The sequence below is a fragment of the Bactrocera dorsalis genome, chromosome 3 (genome assembly GCF_023373825.1).
Source record: "Bactrocera dorsalis isolate Fly_Bdor chromosome 3, ASM2337382v1, whole genome shotgun sequence".
Taxonomy (NCBI): Eukaryota; Metazoa; Arthropoda; class Insecta; order Diptera; family Tephritidae; genus Bactrocera; species Bactrocera dorsalis.
In genome coordinates this window covers 50,475,035-50,497,370 of record NC_064305.1, presented here as the reverse complement: position 1 = coordinate 50,497,370, position 22,336 = coordinate 50,475,035, and the positions used below count along the sequence as shown (strand labels likewise).

The following is a 22,336-nucleotide window of genomic DNA, read 5'->3' as shown; positions in this document are numbered from 1 at the left end:
GTACTTGTTGCTGCGGAGAATGAAAAAAAGCGAAGTGAGTTGCAGTTGTCCTTTTGGTCCCCTTTTCTTTGCGCTTGTGTGTGGAATCAGCTGGTGTGTGGTGTGGAATGTAAGTTTTGCTGGTTTGTGACGTGGGTGTGATGAAGGTGCGTGTCAGTGTTGCGTGTGTGGATGCCCGGGGGAGGATGCTCATTTGTACAGTCATGGTAGGATGAAACAGATCGGAAACTAAAGACAAAATAACAAATATTTAGGGAAGATCTGAGGTCGAGAAATTGAAGGGAATTTTAAAGCAGTAATAACGACAAGACCCTAATTCTCAATCAAAAGATCTCAAGTCAAAATATAATATTTTTTAAGTCAATAGGGTTTTATGCTCATGGAAGTCTCTACGTTCTATGTATACAATTTCTATACATTATATTAAATTTTTTAAGGTTGCTTAGAAATTATGTTTTAAAATTCCCACAACCAACAGGTGTGTATCGGAAAGTATTATTTTTGTATCGTCAACTTGGATTCAAGCACAGAACGGTCTGCAAGATTTCAGCACCAAGTAAATTAAGAAGTAAGAAGGAGTATGCTACCTGTATGAAGAAGTAAAGGCAAAGAAGACAAAGCGATTAATGATTTACCATTCCCAGAATGCTTTTCCTTGTTCTTTTTAACAATAATACATACATGTATAATACCATGAAAATCTACAGAATTTTAATTATGTAAATTCTCACTTTTACGAATAATTTACTGCCACAGTTAAGCGCGCAAAAGGGGGTCAAATGTAGGTAATTTAATTTTATAACAGTCCGAACTTGTAACAGAACTTACGCCAGAACCAAGTATTTATTCGTATACATTCGCTTAACGTAAAATATTATAATTGGAATCTTAGTCTATAAAACTAAAAATTTCAATATTTTATATCAAATTCATTAAATAAATTTTTATTGAATTTTTAAACAAATATTTTTGTCAAATTATTAAATATATATATAAAACTGCGTTGTCCTGCGTGAAATAATGTGTTTTGAAATGAAAAGAAAGTTGAGTTTACGCTGTGTTAAAAATCAATTATTTTCGATTTTTCTAAATTTTTTTCAATGCAACGCAGCTTGATAAACAACATTTTTTGGTTTCTGTTCCGGTGCGTAAATGTACAGAGAAGATAGTTTTCCAACTCGTGGGCACGCGACGTATTTTTGGCCGTGTAAAAAACATAGCAGCTCCAAATTTATGCCATACACTTCTAGCGACTTTCCTTATGTCCTGATGATTGTCATCTTCAATGCAATTTTGACTGAAAACGGAATCCGTTTGAACTGAAATGGCAAATCGTGAGAACTCAAATGAATTCGTAGAATCAAGCACTCTGCCCCTTTGTTTTCGATAGCTGTGTCACAATCAGTCAGGTTCCATTGCACAGTTTCGGCGCTTGTATATTGCGAAACATAATAATGACAGATCCGACTTTGAGGCACAAATGATGCGGTGGCATACCAAACCTCTCCAAAGGATAATTCACGGCGTCGTCTTCATTGTCAAGACGATCGATCGATTTGTATGAGCGCAAGTCTCCCGGAATTTGACTTTGAATGTTCTAGTTTAAGTCAACAACATTGGTATTTTTGGCAGCTAAAGTTGCGCGTGCACTCAAGGAATCGTAGTTAAGATAATTTGGCCAATGTCCGAACATTTGTGATGAGTTCATCTTTCGTGAATTGATAAACGGCAGATGGAATTGATATCAAACTATCGGAAGTATCAACCGGTATTGACACATTTCCAATCCTTAGCGTATACGATGTAAAATGCCTTCGGCAATGTAATTTTTGGTCGTATCCCATAATTGACGCGGATTTGAAGGCGATGATTACATCGCGAAAAGTGTGCAAACTTCAGTGGCATTCGAAGTAGCTATCACGTCGGCCTTCTTTTGATTCCTGTGATTATAATTTTCCAGCAATTGTAATAGCTGGCTTGCTTCTCAAAAAGTTGCACACACCGTACAGTTCACAGTACGCAATGACTCAAGTGAAGTTGAACCGCGTACATTAATCAATAGCAACCGAAGGTAGAAACAATCGTCTTTTTTTGGGTGAATTGTGTGAATTCATCCTAATGCATTACTTTTTAAAACACCTGGATGTCCATCTACTGGTTGGCGTTGCATTCTGCGTAATTATTTCTTCGACGATGCATTCCATCGGGGTATTTCCGAATTTCCTCGCAAATGGATCACTGACGGAAGTTGAGAAAAAACTCGTCAATGTTAATTTTGTTGCTGGCGGTGTTTTCACTGGCTGTATGTATGTCACCGCATCCTGGGAGTACTTCTTGCCTTGCCTTGTTTTGGGCTGCCATACGCCGACTGATATTACGGCGACCTCTTCGTGGTTTCGTAACAAATTTCAATCTGAAATTGATCACTTTGTGTGAAACACGTATAAGGTTTTCACTGAATAATGTTCAAAAATTTTTCTTTTGAATAGACGGAATAAAAAAGCAAGCGACCGAAATTGAACGATTCAAATAATTTACAAATCAAAATATTGAAAAACCAAACAAAAAAATAAAAAAACAAAATTGTGTGGATAAAAGTTAATTTTCGCTTCCTTCGGTTGCTATTGATTAATGTACGCGGTTCAACTTCACTTGAGTCATTGCGTACTGTGAACTGTACGGTGTGTTCATAAGTTCGAAACCCAACTTGTCTATACATTTACGCACCGGAACAGAAACCAAAAAATGTTGTTTATCAATCTGCGCTACATTGAAAAAAATCTGTCGCAAATAAAAGATTTAAACACAAAATATAGTACATTCAACTCTTTTTCATTTCAAAACACATAATTTCATGCAAGACAACGCCTGCGGGGTCCGCTGGTGTTTTATAAAAAAAAAGGTTGTGGATTTGTTACATATTTTAGAGCTTTGATATCCTGACTTATATCCGACAGTTATCAACGTGCAAAATCATGTTGCTTGTTTTGTGGCCTTGCGCTTATGTATATGATTTCTAATTCTTAAGGAAATTTAAATGCTGTTTATTTAAATGAAATGCAATCGATACAGTTCTGTTCTGAATATAACATCGTTCTAATTGAGGCTACGACTTCTTTTGTAGGAACAAATCCGATGAACCCAATTTTCGGGTATTTTTTCCACTAAATCAAGTCGTATGTCGTGAATAGCACGTTCAGTCTTGACTTCTAAAGCTTTAAAAGAGTCTGGTTTATATTAGAAAAGACCAATGCCTTCAAATAACTGCAAACTTTTCCCGAAATAATGCGGTTGTTGCACGTGCCCCTGTCCTGTTGATTGGGCCCATAAAAAGTTGGTTATCATCGATCTGAGTATACTTGATTCCATTGACAGTAACGTTGTCCTACCAGCTCCACTTCGAAAGAAGTACGGACCGATAATTCCACTAGCCCAAACTGTCCATTTAGGTGAATGTAATGTTGTTCTTAAATAATTTGTAGATTTTCTTCGCACCAGAATCGACAGTTTTGTTAATTTACCACACCATTCGGATTATTTTGTGAGATTATTAGATATTGGAAATAGATACTTTTGATAATAGAATTAAATAATTTGTAAACGTTGATGAAATTTTAAACATTGCTGAATACAATGAAAAACAAGTAAGGAAGGGCTAAGAATCAAAGCCAGGGAAATACTTTAGGGTGTAAAGCCAATATAACGGAGTAAAGTCAGCCGGTACTGATATTTGTTATATAGGGACTAGGCCAAGTTTTCGATCAAATTTATTTATTTTAATCACAAAGATGCATTGTTATGAATAAAGCATGCTCTCTTATTTAGATTGGGATAACTCACATATTGGCCGATATATGCGGTACAAAGTCACCCCGAAGTTTTAAAACCTTTATATTAAGTATATGGGAACTAAGAAAAGTATTGGTTCGATTCAACCCAATTTTGATACACAGACATACCGTTATAAGGGAATGATCTCATATTGACCGACATTTTCGATCAAAAGTCACCTTTGGGTACTGGGGTCTAAATACCTAGGGCCTTGAACAGGTTTTATTAGATTTAAACAAAATTAATTTGAAATTATAACATGGCAACCACTTAAAGCATTATTCGTACAAAGTTTTATCCCGTTATATTAATTGCCTCTTGATTTGTGTTCTGGAAACTGAACGAATCAAGTGGAATTTAAAATTGTGCTATTTAGGAAGTAGGTGGTTGGTGTCCGATGTGACAAAAAATGTAAGATGAATGTCACGTTTTAAATTTTGTCGAAACTGGTAGGTCAGGTCCGGAGATGTGGGATTTCACCAAAAAGTGGGCGGTGCCACGCCCATGGTTTAATTTCCACACCAGCTCCCATAAAGCTATCTTCTACCATCTCGTTGGTAAAATTGAATGTCTCTGCGTATTTAGTTATTGATTTATCGCGTTTTTAGTACTTTTTAACAGTACCGTTCGTTACAAGAGTATAAAAATTACAGAACATGTCATATTAAAAATGGCCGAAACGACAGTTGGAAATCATACCACTCCTATTGAAAAATATTAGTAATATTATATTAATTTTTAAAGTAAAAACCAGCTGAATCGATTGCAGCATGAATTAGTGTTGGTTAGTTAGTTGAATACCAGAGAACTGCAACGAGTAATAAATTTTTGTTTATACTTATGTAAGTACTGAACCGTTACTCTGTCTGATTCTGTCAGTTCTGTTCATGTATACGAAGCAAACCGTTTGTCTTCAAATCAGCTATAGAGAACAACTTTGAATCACTAGCGATTAGCTTATACCGGATTTGTTTACGAACGTTCGTATCAGCAGAAAATACCCGGAGTGATGCAAACTCATGCTTCAATGATTGAAATGATCGACAGTGTTCGGTTTGTCACCCCCTAAACACTGATTTAGTCGTGCACTTCTGTTCTATTTCAAATACATATATTTGTATATATGTACATACATACATGTATATTATATGTATAATGGAAATTCCATCGAGTACATACAAACAACAAATGTATATATGTATGTACATATATGTATGTATATGGGGTATTCCATACCAAATCGACCACTTTTGAACCCTACCCATTTAGATTTTGCTGAAACTTATCTATCCTTTTCTACCTTTTGAAAAACATTTTTGACAATTTTTTCAAAATTTTTTGTCCAACTTCAAAAAAGTTATGAATTTTGCTATTTTTTGCTAAAAAATGGCTTTTTTATATTCAAATAGCCATAACTTTTGGGGACCATTTTTTTTTTAATTTTTTGTTTTGAATGAACTTTTCAAAAAATACTCAAAAAAAAATTTAACGCGATCAATTAACGGGTTTTTTAAGTAAAATCATATTATTTTTTTTTTTTTTGGAATTTCGCCATTTTTTGTTCTCAAAAAAAAAACTTTAATTAAAATGACAACTATCCCTGCTAATCCCGGAGTGGGCCGACTTTTTTTAATATTTTTTTTTATTTATTTAAAAAATTTTTTCATTTTTTAAATACAAAAAATATAAAAAAAATCGGCCCACTCCGGGTCGGGTCGGGTTCAAAAGTGGTCGATTTGGTATGGAATACCCCATATGTATGTACGTACTCCATAGAATAGCGCACATTTTCAAAGCTGATACATTTTTGCCACACACTATTCAAATCAGTCCAGCAGAAAATTGTTGTTGTTTGCTGAACTCATAGATTTACTTATAGTTTACCCGAAGTTTCACATCGATTTAAACAATCGTCGCAACGCTATGAACTGACATGATACGATTGGAACCGAAGCTAGCCATACCGTTTACTCGATCGTGATTGTCGTGTTGCATCAGATCAGTTGACGGTACTCGAATTGATCAACAATATTTTTTTATGCTGAACTGAATTGATTTGATTGTATTTTTGGCACGAGTGTTTGTTCTGATTTTATCATACTCGTTGCAGCTCTCTGTTGAGTACATTAATTTTCAAATGGCGAAGGTAGATAGCATAATTTGCGATGCCTGTGACATATTGGGTTGTCAAAAAAGTCTTGCGGTATTTTTATTGATTTTTTTTTTTATTGAAATTGAAATGAATTTTTGATGACTCATGCCCAGCTCTTGGCTGATTCTACGGCTGCTACTATGCCGGTCTCTTTCGACCAATTCAGCGATTTTATCGCAATTTTCGATGACAGGCCTTCCGGAGCGTGGTGCATCTTCGACCACCTGTACACCAGAACGAAAACGTTGAAACCATCTTTGTGCGGTGGAAATGGAAACTGTATCGGGTCCATAAGCTGCACAAATTTTATTGGCGGCTTGAGATGCATTTTTGCCGTTATCGTAGTAGTACTGTAAAATATGCCGTATTTTCTCTTTATTTTGCTCCATGTTTGCGACGCTATAACTCACGAACCACTTAAAAGAAACGACAATCAATCAAACACAAACAGAACTACGCGCTTTCAGCGCCAACTAGCGAAAATACCGCAAGACTTTTTTGACAACCTAATATTATGTAATTAATTTTTATTTCTAACCAGAAATGAGTTACTTTTTGAATGATAATTGCCGCTTTGATCGCATAATGGCTTCTAATTAGAAACATTTGTTTTATGATATTATGGAAATTGTAAACTTTGTACATAAAAGTGTCATCTTAAGCATATCCTACATTTTTAACAAACCCTATTTGTTTACCCAAGTAAACCTTTTGTATTTTCCAAATTTATGACTTTGTCTACTCATAACGGGCACAAAGAGAAGAAACAAACATATGACCGAATTATTACCCAGAATGTGATGAAAAGAATTAAACATATAGCTAAATTTATTTACAACTTTTAACAGAATACCTCTTTGAACTTAATTTAAAACCTTCTCGCACATTGACATTGATAGAGGTTTTCTGTGAAATTAAAAAGAAATAATAACTGCGGAGTGTTTTCCCTTCAAAACTTTTATCAATCATAAGTGACACTCCGCGAAGAGAAGGACTTTGAGTTGCAAATACAAAATTATATAGTTTTCCCCCCAAATTCTACTCTGGATCCGACCCTGCATACATACATATGTATGTATATCTAATACAGCACAACAAATTTGTTGGAAATGAAATGCACAAATAATAATTCACACGTAAAAATAAAAACGGTTTAGATCGGAAAATCGACTTAAAACTTTCCTACCCCTCGCAAGCCCAATAAAATGACTTTGTCAAAATCTTTGCATTGGTTGCCTCATTTCTTATAAACTCAAGGTAATAAATTTCATTTTTGGTGAACTCTTTACGGTGTATTAAAGCGGACAAGAACAATTTATTATTTATTAATTATCAACAATATTGTAATTATTATTGAAATTAGAACTTTTTGACTAATTAAACTGGATGCAAACAAATTGTATTTTTCTGAATTAAAAAACTCAAATATTTCTTTCAGAGCACCGCTAACAACAACAAGTAGATGTGCCGGTCCGAGCGGCAGCATTGCTGGTACTTCCGAATTTAGTTTCCCGCCAAGCTATAGATCACGGAACAATACGTCAGCTATGATTTGCAGTGAACGCAGCGTAGACACTGCCACATCGAATCGTTTGCTGTCCAGCGAGGACATTCCACAACAGTCCACCACGCAACAATTGGACAGCAACAGATGCAACCCAACAATTTTAACCTTATCAGAACCTAACAGGAGTGTGTGTGAGGTATCCCAAAACACTGAACAGCCAACCCATTCACAAATTAGTCAGGCGTGGACCTCGGCGATTGTGGAAATAGAGGCCTCAAATAACGATGGAAGCCAAAATTATGGCAAAATTTATCAAGAAACAAATAAAGTGGAAAATACGAACGCTGTAAGCTCAAAGGCACAGAAGGAGCAGATTACAATTATCACGATATCTAAAAGTGATGGTTCCTCGCAAAGAGACTCATGCAGTAGAGACCATATCGAGATACTGGCGCATTTGTAAAAAATTAATAAGCATGTTCTTGGTTAAATAAATAGTTATAAAGATTGTTGGGTTGTTTTAGAATTGCTGCATCCTTCTTACAATTTAAGAAATTTGTAAAACATGTTTTGCATTTCCGAAATGATTTAATAAAAACTGTTACTTATCTGTAATTTATATTTTTCTACACTCGTATATGTAAATACACATACTATATGTTATTTCGTAATACTACTTGGCTACGAACAATTAACTTTTCATTATGAAATGGTTCGTTCAAGTATTTTTATTTATAAAATACATAATATATTAAATTACTAAACTAAATTTTATGTAATTATAAATGTTGATACTTCTATTAAATCGAAAAGTGCTACTGTTTGTGGTTCGTTCTGAAACCTATGTTATATTTCTTTTGTTTCATCTTTATGAAGTCTTTATTTATGACATATACTCGTATGTACCTCTGTATAAAATTTGACGATGACTGGTCAAATGCACGCGCAAACCGACTCATGTTCGTGTAAAAATTTATCTCCATGTGACAATTAGTCTATGTTCGGCCATAGATAACTTGATACGAGACTCGTTGGTTCGAGAGAGAGCTGTCAAAACTCGCATTTTTTATAACATTTGCCAATGATGCCACACACTGTGAAAATGCATAGATATATAAATTCTAAAATGCAAAATCATTAATTAATTTACATAAATATTTATTTTGTCAATATATTTTCGCACAGTTCAATGAAAATTAATTTCACACTAATTTCGTCAAGTAATTATGCCGCTGCTCTTCTGGCATCCCGCCTTTTTCACTAACTGCTGGTTGACGGCACCCTGATTGTGTTTTGTTGCCAGCTCAGAAAACAGATCAGGGTGCCCTGCCAGATGACAAGCGAGAGAGCAAGAAAAGAGATTCTGATCAAGTTATCTATGATGTTCGGCGACTCTTTGTTTAAGGCGCCAAAAATATTATATTTTAATACCAAGTAGGGATTTAGAAACAATCAAAAAACTTAATCCCAAATAATGGATTCCATAAAACGGATAAAAATGTATTTCTACTTTGCACCTCAAATACTGGATTTTGTTTGAAGTTTTGAAATTCGGTATTATCGATATCAACTCAATCGGAAGATTTTCAGTTGCAGAGTTGTCAAACTTTTTTGTAGTATTACGGTTTTCTGCACTGTCACCAGTGTTGCCATTGATGATGGATAGGTAAGCTAATTTTAATGTTAATAATTATAAGAAGGAATTATTAAAAATGTTATATTTCAGATTTATAGTAAAAAAGTCACGGATTGATAAAAGGAAAATGAAGAAAACTTTACTGAAGAAGACATTACTGAAGAAGAAGAACAAGGAAATAACAATGAGCCGTATGTGATTAGAATTTTGCCAAACCCAGAATTTTATTAAAAATGTTTTGTTTTATTTAGTAAAAAGAGCAAAAGAACGAGAAAGTTCAGAACTGAGTGGCTGAAAAAGTTCCCCTGGAAAACAAAAATGGTCTCGCTTATTGCAACGCGTGCAACAAGAACTCTTTAAATATATTGTCACATCTTAACAGACACGCCAGTTGTTCTTCTTATGTACAAAATATGGAAACCAAAAAGAGTCAATTATCGATGGAGACATTTTTGGATACCGAAAAAGACCAGATGAGCAAAAAGGTTCAATATGCAGAATTTACACTCGTCATGTTTCTTATAACGCACAACTTGCCGTTTTTATTAATGGATGTTTTATCTGCTCTGTTAGCTGAATGTTGCCCGGACTCTGAAGTGGCCAAACGTTTGCAAATTGTCAGAACTAAAGTAACAAACATAACCAAGGAAATTGCTAGCAAAACAACATCCGGGCTTGTTTCAACGTTAAAGAACTGTAAGTTTTCAATAATCATTGACGAAACCACGGATATCTCAATTAAAAAATGTCTGGTAATGGTCGTGAGATACGTTGTGAACTTTATTGCAAAGGATCGATTTTTAGCACTTATTGAGCTACCAAAGTGTGATTCAGCTTCAGTATTTGGAGCTGTAAAAATGTTTTTGTTAGACAACAATATTCCGCTAAAAAATATTATAGGTATGGCAACAGATGGCGTAAAGGCGTTACTGGAGTCAGAAACAAATATTTTTTATTTGAAATGTACTTGCCATTCTTTGCATTTGTGTGTGAGTTATGCCACTAAAAAAATACCCGAAGATGTCCATTGGTTATGTCGAAATATGTATATATACATAGCTTCTTTTCGCATAGCCCTAAACGAGTTCATGACTTTAAGGAATTTCAGGAGTATTGCTCCGTGAAACCACATAAAATATTAGGTGTTTGTCAAACACGATGGCTGTTTTTAGAGGGAGTTGTTTCCCGAATAAATGAGCAATGGGACGCCTTAATATTTTTTTTTTATATATGCAAAATTAGAAGTCAATGCAATTCAATCAAACCAATTGGCAGAAAAAATGGAAGATAATAAAACAAAATCCTATTTCCTATTTCTTTCGTATGCGTTGCCTTTGATTAACAATTTGAACAAAGAGTTTCAGTCAGAAAAAAGTCGTCTTCCATATCTCTATTCGAGTATGAAATCATATTTCTTGTTAATTTTAAATAATTTTATTGCAAAGAACAAAGAACTTCACGTAAATATTAACTATAAAAGCACTTGTAATCATATTGAACTACCAACAATATTTATTGGTACAAAAGCACAAGTTCTATTAAAAAAAAGGCAACAGCTGATGAAATAAATGAAATGAAAGGTAACATCCTGGCATTTTACATAGAGCTTTTAGATCAAACAAAATTAAGATTTGATTTCTCCAGGAAGGATTTAGAACTTTTAAAATTAATAACACCTGAGGAGGTGATGTCAGCAAATGACAATAATATTTTAGATTTAGTTTTGGAATAAGCAGACTTATTTCAATGTGACTGTGATAAAATCATTACGCAATGGACTTTATTTAAATTAAGTTATCACAATTTAAATAGTAATTTGGATATAGACTTATTTTGGGAGAAAGTCGCTTCCATGAAAGATGGACTGGGCGACTTAAAATTTCCAGATCTAAGTGGCTTTGTATTTAATTTATTGTCATTGCCTCACAGTTCTGCAGTGGCAGAGAGAAAATTCTCTTCTCTTAAATTAATTAAAACCAGCATTAGAAATAAGTTGGAAGTAAGTACTTTACATGCGATAATGACCTGTAAAGAACTAACGAATAGAAATATTGTTTGGTCAGCAAAAAAAGATTTTCATTATTTTTATAACTTTGTCAATTAAACACAAGAATTGTTTTTTTTATTATTTTTATAATAACAATGATATTTAATTATATAATATTTATCACCAAATGTGTTCCTTTAAGTTTAATACAATAATTTTTAAATACATAGAAAACAATGTTAACACAAAGTGGCTATTTTTTTGAGTTCAATAAAATTATATGAATAAAGAAATTCTATAAAATAACTGTCTTTTACAATTTTTAGGTGTAAAAATGTATGGCTACATTAAGTTTCGGTTTGCTACACTTTTGGATACAGAAAATATTTTGTCAGTGGCAACACTGACTGTCACTGCCACTTGACTAGTATATAAAGAGCTCCAATGCTTTATACCAATTTTTTCATAGTCGTGCAGTTTATTTAAATTAAATATATTAATGCGATATGGAGAACGCAAAAATAAACTAATGTAAATAATTTTGAACTGTTTTTAATCAGTTGAATGAGGCAAGCCGCATCATGGAAGCATTAAAAACGAGAATACCTGTTTTATGAACATTTTACATCAGATTTCAAAACAATAAAGCGTTTTCCCCATAACTCACGTTTTCCAAAACCAGGACCCTCATAACTTCAAAACTACTGCACCGATTGTTTATTATTTTATACATAAATTAAGAGGTAACGCTGGAGAATTTGACTGTTGTCTGTCAGTCCATCCGTCTATAACAATCAAATTCTAAAGCTAAATGTTCGGTTATTTCCGAACTTAGATCTTCCTTCCTTGTTAAAAAATTGATTTTAACTGTTTCATCTAAAAGACTCATAAAAATTGCCTTGTTTTAGACACAATTAACCCTACTCTCCTAAACAACCTGTTTGTTGGTTCCAAATGAATTAAAGGATCCCACACGACGATGAGGTTTAGCAACCTCCGTTATTGCTGTAAAAGACCTTGACTAAGGGGTAATGAAGGAAAGCTTTCTTATAGCGATTTCTCTTCTCACAAATATGTTGCATTTATGCTGCCCGGGCTGTCAAAGATGGGTGTTCTATTCTCAACATTTTTTCAGGTTCAATAGTTCTTTTCTCAAAGGGTTGTCTTCTGAATAGGCAAAAGTGCAACATTTTCTACCACTTTCATTATGAAAGAGTGTCAATTGCCCCGTGAAATTTTATTTATGGTTTCTGAAGGTTCCAAAATATTTTAAAGATGTTTTTGCACAAAGTAAAATCATTATTGAAAATTGCAAATGAGTTTTCGATTCATTATCATCATCATCATCAGAAAATGGAATGCGGGTTACAGTTGTTAAAAGAGATTCCCTACCCAAGGTGAAATAATTCATAGAAGACGTTGTGAATGTTTACTTAGACGTAAAGGGGAAAGGAAAGTGAAGTAAAAGAGAAGCGTAAATTACGCTTTAAAAAATGTATTGTATTGTATGCATGTACTAATTATGAACAAAAAGAATGCAACACCTGATTTAGAGTGCAACATTTTTGCAGGTTGTATGGGAACATTTGTACAATTTTGCCATATAATGAAGCAACATTTTCGTTGAGAAAAGAAAACGCTATTAGATCATTAATCAAAGCTCAATTTCATGCGGTCACTTTGTGATAGGATTTGTGTGGGTGAAAGGCCACAGCGTATCTAATAAGCTCTTCCCATCAGTAAGGATAGTCTCTCCCGAGTTGTGGGAGTTCTAACAGGTTATTGCCCTAACGACGTTTACGATGTAGAGGTGCGAGTATGCTCAAAACTTCTTTTTTTACTGTCCCGCCTTGGCGAGACTAAAGCTTAAGCACTTAGGAGTTGACACTTTCACTCAGTTGGTGGGAATATAAATTAAATGTCTAAGTTAATTTCACCAATCGATGACGATGGAGCAAACGTTCCATTGCCCGACCATGAAGAACAACAAATCGGTGGGGATTGAAGGATTGCCGGCCGAGCTATTCCAACTCGGCGGCGCATAACTAATAAGGAGCATGCATCAGCTTCTTAGTAAAATTTGGTCGGACGAAAGCATAAAAAGATTTCAATTTAAGTGTGCTCTGCCCTATCCACAAAAAGGGAGACCCCAGAATCTGCGTCAACTACCGTGGGATAAGTTTCTTACACCGCATATAAGGTTCTATCGAGCGTATTGTGTGAAGTATTAGAGCCCACCGTCAACAAACTTATTGGACCTTATCAGTGTTGCTTTAGGCCTGGAAAATCAACAACTGACCAGAAATTCACCATGCGCCAAATCTTGGAAAAGACCAGTGAGAAGAGAATCGACACACACCAGCTCTTCGCCGATTTCAAAGCTGCCCCAACACTCGCGCCGTTAGTTCTGCTTTCTCCAGACTGTATAAGGGCAAAAAAAATGGGTGTGGCTGCGAACGAGGGCAATACGAAATATCTCCTGTCATCAAACAAGCAGCGCCACGTCGCTGTTGACAGTTATATCTTGGAACCAGCATTAACAGCAACAACAATGTCAGCCTCGAAATCCAACGCCGAATAACTTTTACTGACAAGTTTTACTTTGGGCTAAGTAGGCATTAGAGAATTCAAATCCTCTCTCGACGAGCAAAAACCAAACTCTTAAAGTGCAGAGGATGGAGTTCTGTGTAGAAGTTCACGCAAGTGAGTAGAGTTCTCTGATCGACATTCACCTGGGAGTGGCCAGAAACGATTTTTTACATATGGCTCAAGCAGCTCACGACTTCCGGTCTTTGACCAAGAATCCTCTGGGTAGCCTAAGAACATCCGTTTCAAAGCGAGCTAAAGTGAGAAGGCGAAACATCCCCAACATAGGGTTGTGCGCTGGGTTCGGAACCCGCCACGTTAAAAAACACTTCCAAACAACAATCCTCGGATGAGTGACCCCCCCTTTGATGACGACCATGGCAAACGAATTAAGGATTATGATTTGAGGGCATGCACCTGGAATGTCCGGTCCCTTAGGAAGGAAGGTGCCGCTGCCCAGCTGGTTGATGTCCTCGTTAGAGTGAAGGAAATGCGATGGACGGGACAAGGACTGAGACGAGTAGGTCCTTGTGGCTTTTACTACAGCGGCCATATAAAGGAGCGAAAGTTTGGTGTTGGATTCGTGGTGGGAGAGAGAATCCGTCGATACTATCATATACTCCGGTGAAAGAACGTCTAGCCACAACCCACATCAAAGCGAGGTTCTTCAACATATCGCTGATTTGCGCCCACGCCCTGACGGAAGAGAAGGACGATGTGACCAAAGATGCCTTCTATAAGCGTTTGGAGCACACCTACGAGAGCTGCCCCCGCCACGATCTCGTGCTTGGCGTTGGAATCACAATAGATAGCCGAACGATTTTCTACTCGACTTGCACTCCTGCTCTCTGAGAGAGATAAGGGAACTGTGTGACCGCATTTCAAACTCCTTATGTACAGCTGCAACCGAAACCATTGGTGTTCGGAAAATGCAAAAGAACAGCTGGTACGAAGAGGAGTGCCGTGTTGCAGCGGAGAGAAAATAGGCTGCCTATCTCGCAACGTTACGGTCGATCACAACACGTGCGGAATGGGATAGATACTGAGAGTTGAAAAGGGAAGCGAGACGCATTTGCAGACAGAAAAAGAAACAGACCGAAATGCGTGAGCATGAAGAGCTTGATAAGTTGGCCGACAGGGGTAATGCTCGAAAATTCTACGAAAAGATGCAGCAACTAAGGGAAGGTTTTAAGACCAGAGAATACTCTTGTAGAACCCAAAGTGGTGCTCTAGTAGTTGAAGTTCAAAGTATTCTGAAATTATGTAGAGAACACTTCTCCAACTTACTGAACGGCAGTAAAAGCATAACACCTGGAAATCGTGAACCCGATCCCCCAATCGATAAGGATGGAAAAAACGTTCTAATGTCCGGTCATGACGAATTTCCAAGATTTGTTAAGTACCATGCATTAGCTTCTTTGAAGATATATTCAGACGAAAGCATGCCCGACGATTGGAATTTAAGTTTGCTCTGCCCAATTCACAAAAAGGGGGACCCTACTGTCTGCGCCAATTACCTTGGTATAAGTATATGGCATATAAGGTTTTATTGAGCATAGTGTGTGAAAGGCTAAAGCCCAATGTTAACAAACTGATTGGACCTTATCATTGTGGCTTTATACCTGAAAAATCTGCAATTGACCACATTTTCACCATGCCCCTAATCTTGGAAAAGGCTGAAGGATTCAAGACCGGAGCATACTCTTGTAGAACCCCCAAAGGTGATCTAGTTACTGATGCCCAGAGCATACTTAAATTATGGAGTGAACACTTCCGCAGCCTGCTAAATGGCAGTGAACGCACAACGCCAGTAGAAGGCGAACTCGATTTCCCTATCGATGACGATGGAGCAGACGTTCCATTGCCCGACCATGTAGAAGTTCGAATTCGCAATTCCCTGTCTGAAGAACAACAAAGCAGCGGAGGCCGATGGTTTGCCGGCCGAGATATTCAAACACGGCGGCCAAGAACTGATAAGGAGCATGCATCAGCTTCTTTGCAAAATATGGTCGGACGAAACCATGCCCAACGATTGGAGTTTAAGTGTGCTCTGCCCAATCCCCAAAAAGGGAGATCCCACTATCTGCGCCAACTACCGTGGGATAAGCCTCCTTTACATCGCGTATAAGGTTCTATTGAGCGTATTGTGTGAAAGATTAAAGCCCACCGTCAACAAACTGATTGGACCTTATTAGTGTGGCTTCAGACCTGGAAAATCATCAACCGACCAGATATTCACAATGCGTCAAATTTTGGAAAAGACCCGTGAAAGGAGAATTGACACGCACCACCTCTTCGTCGATTTCAAAGCTGATTTCAACAACACGAAAAGGAGCTGTCTCTATGCCACGATGTCTGAATTTGGTATCCCCTCAAATTTAATACGTCTGTGTAAATTGACGTTGAGCAACACCAAAAGCTCCGTCAGAACCGAGATGGATCTCTCCGAGCCGTTCGATATCAAACGAGGTTTCAAACAAGGCGACTGCCTATCGTGCGACTTCTTCAACCTGCTGCTGGAGAAAATAATTCGAGCTGCAGAACTAAATAGAGAAGGTACAATCTTCTATAAGTGTGTTCAGCTGCTGGCGTATGTCGACGTTATTGATATCATCGGCCTCAGCACCCGCGCCGTTAGTTCTGCTTTCTCCAGACTGAACAAGGAAGCAAAGTAAATGGGTCTGGGAGTGAACGAGGGCAAGACGAAATATCTCCTGTCATCAAACAAACAGTCGCACTCGCGACATGGCACTCACGTCACTGTTGACAGTCTTAACTTTGAAGTTGTAGATAGTTTCGTATATTTGTGAACCAGTGTAAACACCACCAATAATGTCAGCCTGGAAATCCAACGCAGGATAACTCTTGCCAACAGATGCTACTTCGGACCTAGTAGGCAATTTAGAAATAAAGTCCTCTCGACGAACAAAAACCAAACTCTATAAGTCACTCATAATTCCCGTCCTGCTATATGGTGCAGAGGCTTGGACGATGACAAGAACTGATGAGTTAACGTTGTGAGTTTTCGAGAGGAAAGTTCTGCGAAAGATTTACGGCCCTTTGTGCGTATCGGATTCGACATTGACATAGTTCTGCGAATTAAAGACAGCGGCTACGTTGGCTAGGTCATGTTGTCCGAATTGACGAAAACATTCCAGTTCTGAAAATATTCGACGCAGTACCCGCTGCGGGAAGCACAGGAAGAGGTCCATTTCTTTGGAAAGACCAGATAGAGAAAGACCTGGCTGCGCTCGGAATTTCCAATTGGCGCCACGTAGCAGAAAGAAAAAGCGACTGGCGTGCTGTTGTTAACTCGACTATAATCGCTTATGCGGTGCCTACACCAGTAAAGAAGTAGTACATTTTTTTAACCTCAGGACTCTTTTTCGCCTTAAAAGATCGTATGCAGTTGTTCTATTCTTATGGCTTTACAAAGGAGTAAATGAAGTAGCAAAAGTCTCGAGCATCAGCCGTGGAACCTAACGACAAATCGAAATAAATTGAAACGTAAAATTTCAAATTTCCGCGCCGAGTCCCTCTTGTTAGTGGTTGGACTCACTATTCAAACACATTTTTTTATTAATTAAATCTCATTCCTGTTGAAAAGTGTTGAAAGCAATGAATTTAAGATTATTTTGAAAGTAAAGCTTATGCAAAGCTGTACAGGAGTGATGTGGGATCTAAGACAGATTTGCATAGACCAATATTCGAATTAGCTGTTTAGTAGTGACACAATACTTGCGAAGTAATAAATTTGGGAGCAATTCTAATACAACTTGTAATGAGTTCCGTTATTTTAGCTTTAACTTTATTGGAAGAAGAAAGCAAGGAAAAAATTAAAGGGAAGCTTTTAGAAGATCATAGCTTGCACTTGTATTCTCGTGTACATGCTTCTTCTTCTTCTATAATGCCGTAGACACCACTAACGCGGTTATTGCTGAGTTTACAACAGCGCGCCAGTCGCTTCTTCCTTTTTACTGTTTGGCGCCAATTGGAGAATCCAAGTGTAGCCAGATTCTTCTCTATCGAACGGAGTGGACGTCTTCCTCTGCTTTCCCTAAACTATGTCAATGTCATCGTATATCCCGCGCAGCTCATCGTTAAAATCTTAAAATATCTGTTTTTTTTCATAAACTCTATAATTATGACATTTTGTCTTTTATTTTTATGTTATAGGCGAGCTATAGAAATAAAGATGAACTAATTCGTAACAATAAAATAAATTGATCTCTTTACTTACACATCGACTATCTTCTTGCTTTGTTTCTGATAGAAAACCCGATAAAATTGGTTTGTCTGCGTCAAACCAGTAATTTCTGAACGCATTTTTTTTAAACAATAATTTATATTTTCATATCAGTAGTTGTTGTATAATTATACAGTTCAGATCCAAAAAAGACATTTTCCAATTATAGTGGAAACCCTCTATTACGAATTCAAGGGGCTGGATATTTACTTCGACGTAAAGAAAATTCGCTCTATAGAAACAAAAAACAATTTTCTTTCTTTTAACATTTTTATTTGTAGTAGTCGGTTATTTTGGTTTGCAGTACATTTTTCCACTATTCTTCTTCAATATATTTTTCTAATACAGGGTTTTCTAGTACAGGGTCAACATTGATGTAGTCTTTTAGTGTGGCATTAATAACGGGTGATTTTTTTGAGGTTAGGATTTTCATGCATTAGTATTTGACAGATCACGTGGGATTTCAGACATGGTGTCAGAGAGAAAGATGCTCAGTATGCTTTGACATTTCATCATGAATAGACTTACTAACGAGCAACGCTTGCAAATCATTGAATTTTATTACCAAAATCAGTGTTCGGTTCGAAATGTGTTTCGCGCGCGTGTTTTGTTCAGCGATGAGGCTCATTTCTGGTTGAATGGCTACGTAAATAAGCAAAATTGCCGCATTTGGGGTGAAGAGCAACCAGAAGCCGTTCAAGAACTGCCCATGCATCCCGAAAAATGCACTGTTTGGTGTGGTTTGTACGCTGGTGGAATCATTGGACCGTATTTTTTCAAAGATGCTGTTGGACGCAACGTTACGGTGAATGGCGATCGCTATCGTTCGACGCTAACAAACTTTTTGTTGCCAAAAATGGAAGAACTGAACTTGGTTGACATGTGGTTTCAACAAGATGGCGCTACATGCCACACAGCTCGCGATTCTATGGCCATTTTGAGGGAAAACTTCGGACAACAATTCATCTCAAGAAATGGACCCGTAAGTTGGCCACCAAGATCATGCGATTTAACGCCTTTAGACTATTTTTTGTGGGGCTACGTCAAGTCTAAAGTCTACAGAAATAAGCCAGCAACTATTCCAGCTTTGGAAGACAACATTTCCGAAGAAATTCGGGCTATTCCGGCCGAAATGCTCGAAAAAGTTGCCCAAAATTGGACTTTCCGAATGGACCACCTAAGACGCAGCCGCGGTCAACATTTAAATGAAATTATCTTCAAAAAGTAAATGTCATGAACCAATCTAACGTTTCAAATAAAGAACCGATGAGATTTTGCAAATTTTATGCGTTTTTTTTTTAAAAAAAGTTATCAAGCTCTTAAAAAATCACCCTTTATTAGCAACTGTTTTAAATGAAGACTCTAAAAAGACGACGCACATGCATAGGTTTCTGCTAGTGCATACTGCGGCTAAAAATATAAGGAGTTGTCGCAGGACAATGACATTTGGTACATCATTGTTTTGGATTCCAATCAAGAAAAAAATGAAAAAAAATTTTTTAAAAAATTTTATTTTACGCCCTCCTCCCATATAAGGTGAAACTTAATTTTTGACCTAGAGCACTGATTTTTGGTACATAGCATTTTTATGACATTATATATGTTGGTGTTAAATTTCAATAATATCCGCCCACTTTTACGCCCACCTCCCATACAACTAAATTCTCTTTTATCAAGTCTCTTTTAGCAACTTTTTTACATCTTCGTGACATTCTGATATTGTTTTTTTCAAGGGGGGCAATTTGGGGCAGCTGAATTTTTTTTTATCGTTTAGCTGAGACTTCAGGCTTTAATTCGGTATATGTATGTCGACAGCGGTAGACAGCGCTAAAAAGATGCACCACTTTGAATTTGAAGAACATTGAAATTTTGACGTCCAAATTATGTTGTTCCACAAAATTTTGTATGCATTATTTTTTTCAATGGATTTTGATGCAAATTTTTTCTTTGATACATATTATAAATGAAAAATAATAATAAACTTGAATTTCAATAGTTGTTTTATTCTATCAATGATTTGACTTTTGAGTAAATTTTTTGCTAATTTTGATGTTCTCTACATTCACCAACTTTGGGTATTTCTGGACAAAAAACTAATGCAGATAGAATCCTAATACTTTGGGAAAATAATGTATAGATAGTTGGTAACAAACTGTGAAATTTTCATTCAAATCAGACAACATGAAATTTTTGAATTTCGGCCACAGATATCCCAATGTGCGACGTGACGATTTTTAAGTTTTTCAAGCGAGCCTACACTTGCTTCAAATACTCAGTGGCGAATTTGACAAAGGAAGATTCCTACCACGTGCGGTGAATACCCATTTCAGCATTGCTTCGTCAATATCCTCAACAGCGAATTGATTGCGACTGCTAGAAATGTGAGAAATGGCAATGATTCCAGTTGTAACTTGCATAGTTCGGTGATTTCCCAAAATACACTTTCAATTTAATGGTAATTAACGATTCAAACCATCAGTATTTGCTTTTGCGATGTGAAAGTAACAAAAAACAACACTAATAACACCCAACAAAGCGACATCGATTTCTTTTTTGTGCAAGTGCGTTCGCTTTTGCCTACAACTGATGTGCATATGTACATAAGTTAATATTTTTAAAATTAAAATAAAACTTTTAAATTTGAGAAGTTTCTTTATTGAATGTTCTGTCAGAACTGATCTTTCTTTTCTTAACAATTCTTATATAACAATACCCTGATCTAGCTGAGGGTTTTCGGCAGCGACGTTGGCTTCGCTGGCAAAGGCGGCAGAACTGTGGACATTGATGGAATGTGTTATAATGTGTTGAAGCGGCAGCAATTCTTTATACATAATTCTAGTTCATGTTTTTCAGAATATTCAAGTGCAACAGCCACTTGGATATTGTGCAAGTGTTAAACTTATTTGTATTTAACTCCCCCCCCCTCAAATTCCTGCTTGTCCTCAAGTAGGCGTTAGAAGTAAGGAATGTTATTAATATATAGTCATTTTTCTGATTTGGCTTAAATTATATGCATGTTTTATTATTTGGGAATATACTGCCGTTAAATAATTGTTAAGCTTTTATCTATTTCTTCTATTGCTGTAATATGTCCTACCTTTCTGAAGTCACACAGCGATTCCTTTCCCTGAACTGGTTTTACAATACATTTTGTTTCTCTTATATTATACATTTTCAGTTTAACAATTCTTTGGTACATTAAACATTTCGTTTTTTGATACAAACCTTTCAGTTGTTTCAAAATGAAATATTCATTTATTTTTCCAATAGGTTCTATTAAAAAAAAGTGATGGTTGGTTGGATATAATTCCGGAATTTTTTCGATATAAACCATTTGAGTGTTTTTTTTTTAACTTCATCGATTTCTATTTCATTTCAAAGAATGATATTTGTTGGGTTAAGCTTTGCCCATTAAATAACATATTTTTTTGTTATTTCTTCTTGCATTAATCTAAGTTGATTTTATAGACTTGTTGCTACGAGTATTTCATTAGAGTTAGGAGATTTTTTTTTTATATTAAAGGAAGATTTTTTTGTTATTTAATGATATTAAAGGAATTTTTTTTTCTTGTTTTTTCAGACTGACATGTCTCCCTTGGCAATTTTCGGACTTAAGTATTTTTTATATTGCTTTTGTGAACAATTCGATCTGCTTCTGTAACGATGGTTGTATTTCTATTTTCTTTAACTATGTACATATTTCTTTTTTATAACGTGGGGATAACTTGGAACCTAATCTTGTATTTTGTTTAACAAATATTTCTTGCCCTGGCACATAAGTATGTGTGTATGTCTTGATTTCTTTACGTTCCTTGTTATGGGTCTTTAGGCTTTGTTGTTGTTTCTGTTTAAGTCTATCGATATTGTTCTGTCTACTTTTCCCGTATTGTTCGGGATCGGTGGTAATATTTCTGCCAAAAAATACTTCCAATGGTTTTTTTTTTTGTTACTGAGTGCACTGTATAGTTATACTCACAGACAGCCCTATCTAGTAAGTCCTCAAACGTACGATGCTGTAGCATAGTTTTTAAGCACCTTATTATCTCGGACAGGGTAGAATGGAATCTCTCGACTTGACCACTGACCGCGCTTTTATAAGGCGGAGCTGTAAAGATTTCTATGCCTAACTGATCTTTCATCATAAAGGTGAAAGAGTAAGCCATTTAGGGGTTTCTTAATATGTTCTATTGCTTTCGATTTTATAATCTTGGCTTGAGCTAATTTTATCTATTGCTGTGAGTAATAATTTTTTTCAGTAGAGAATATGTGAATATGAATTATATGTCCTGGATATTCTGGTATTGGGGTTTCTTTCAAATCTGGGTTATGTGGTTTTCTATCATATTTTTCTTCTTCACAAACTTGACATTGTTTCAATAAAGTGGCTATTT

General features: G+C 36.2%; 1 protein-coding gene across 1 annotated transcript in view; it reads left to right on the top strand.

Annotated features, from left to right (window-relative positions):
• The window catches only part of LOC105233076 (serine-rich adhesin for platelets), a 92,269-nt gene extending 84,164 nt beyond the window's left edge, over window positions 1–8,105 (top strand). The window contains exon 7 of the mRNA XM_049452924.1: window positions 7,422–8,105. Coding sequence (XP_049308881.1) covers window positions 7,422–7,953 — 532 coding nt within the window. The 3' untranslated portion in view covers window positions 7,954–8,105. The remainder of the gene's footprint in view (window positions 1–7,421) is intronic.
• The last annotated feature ends 14,231 nt before the right edge of the window (window positions 8,106–22,336 follow it).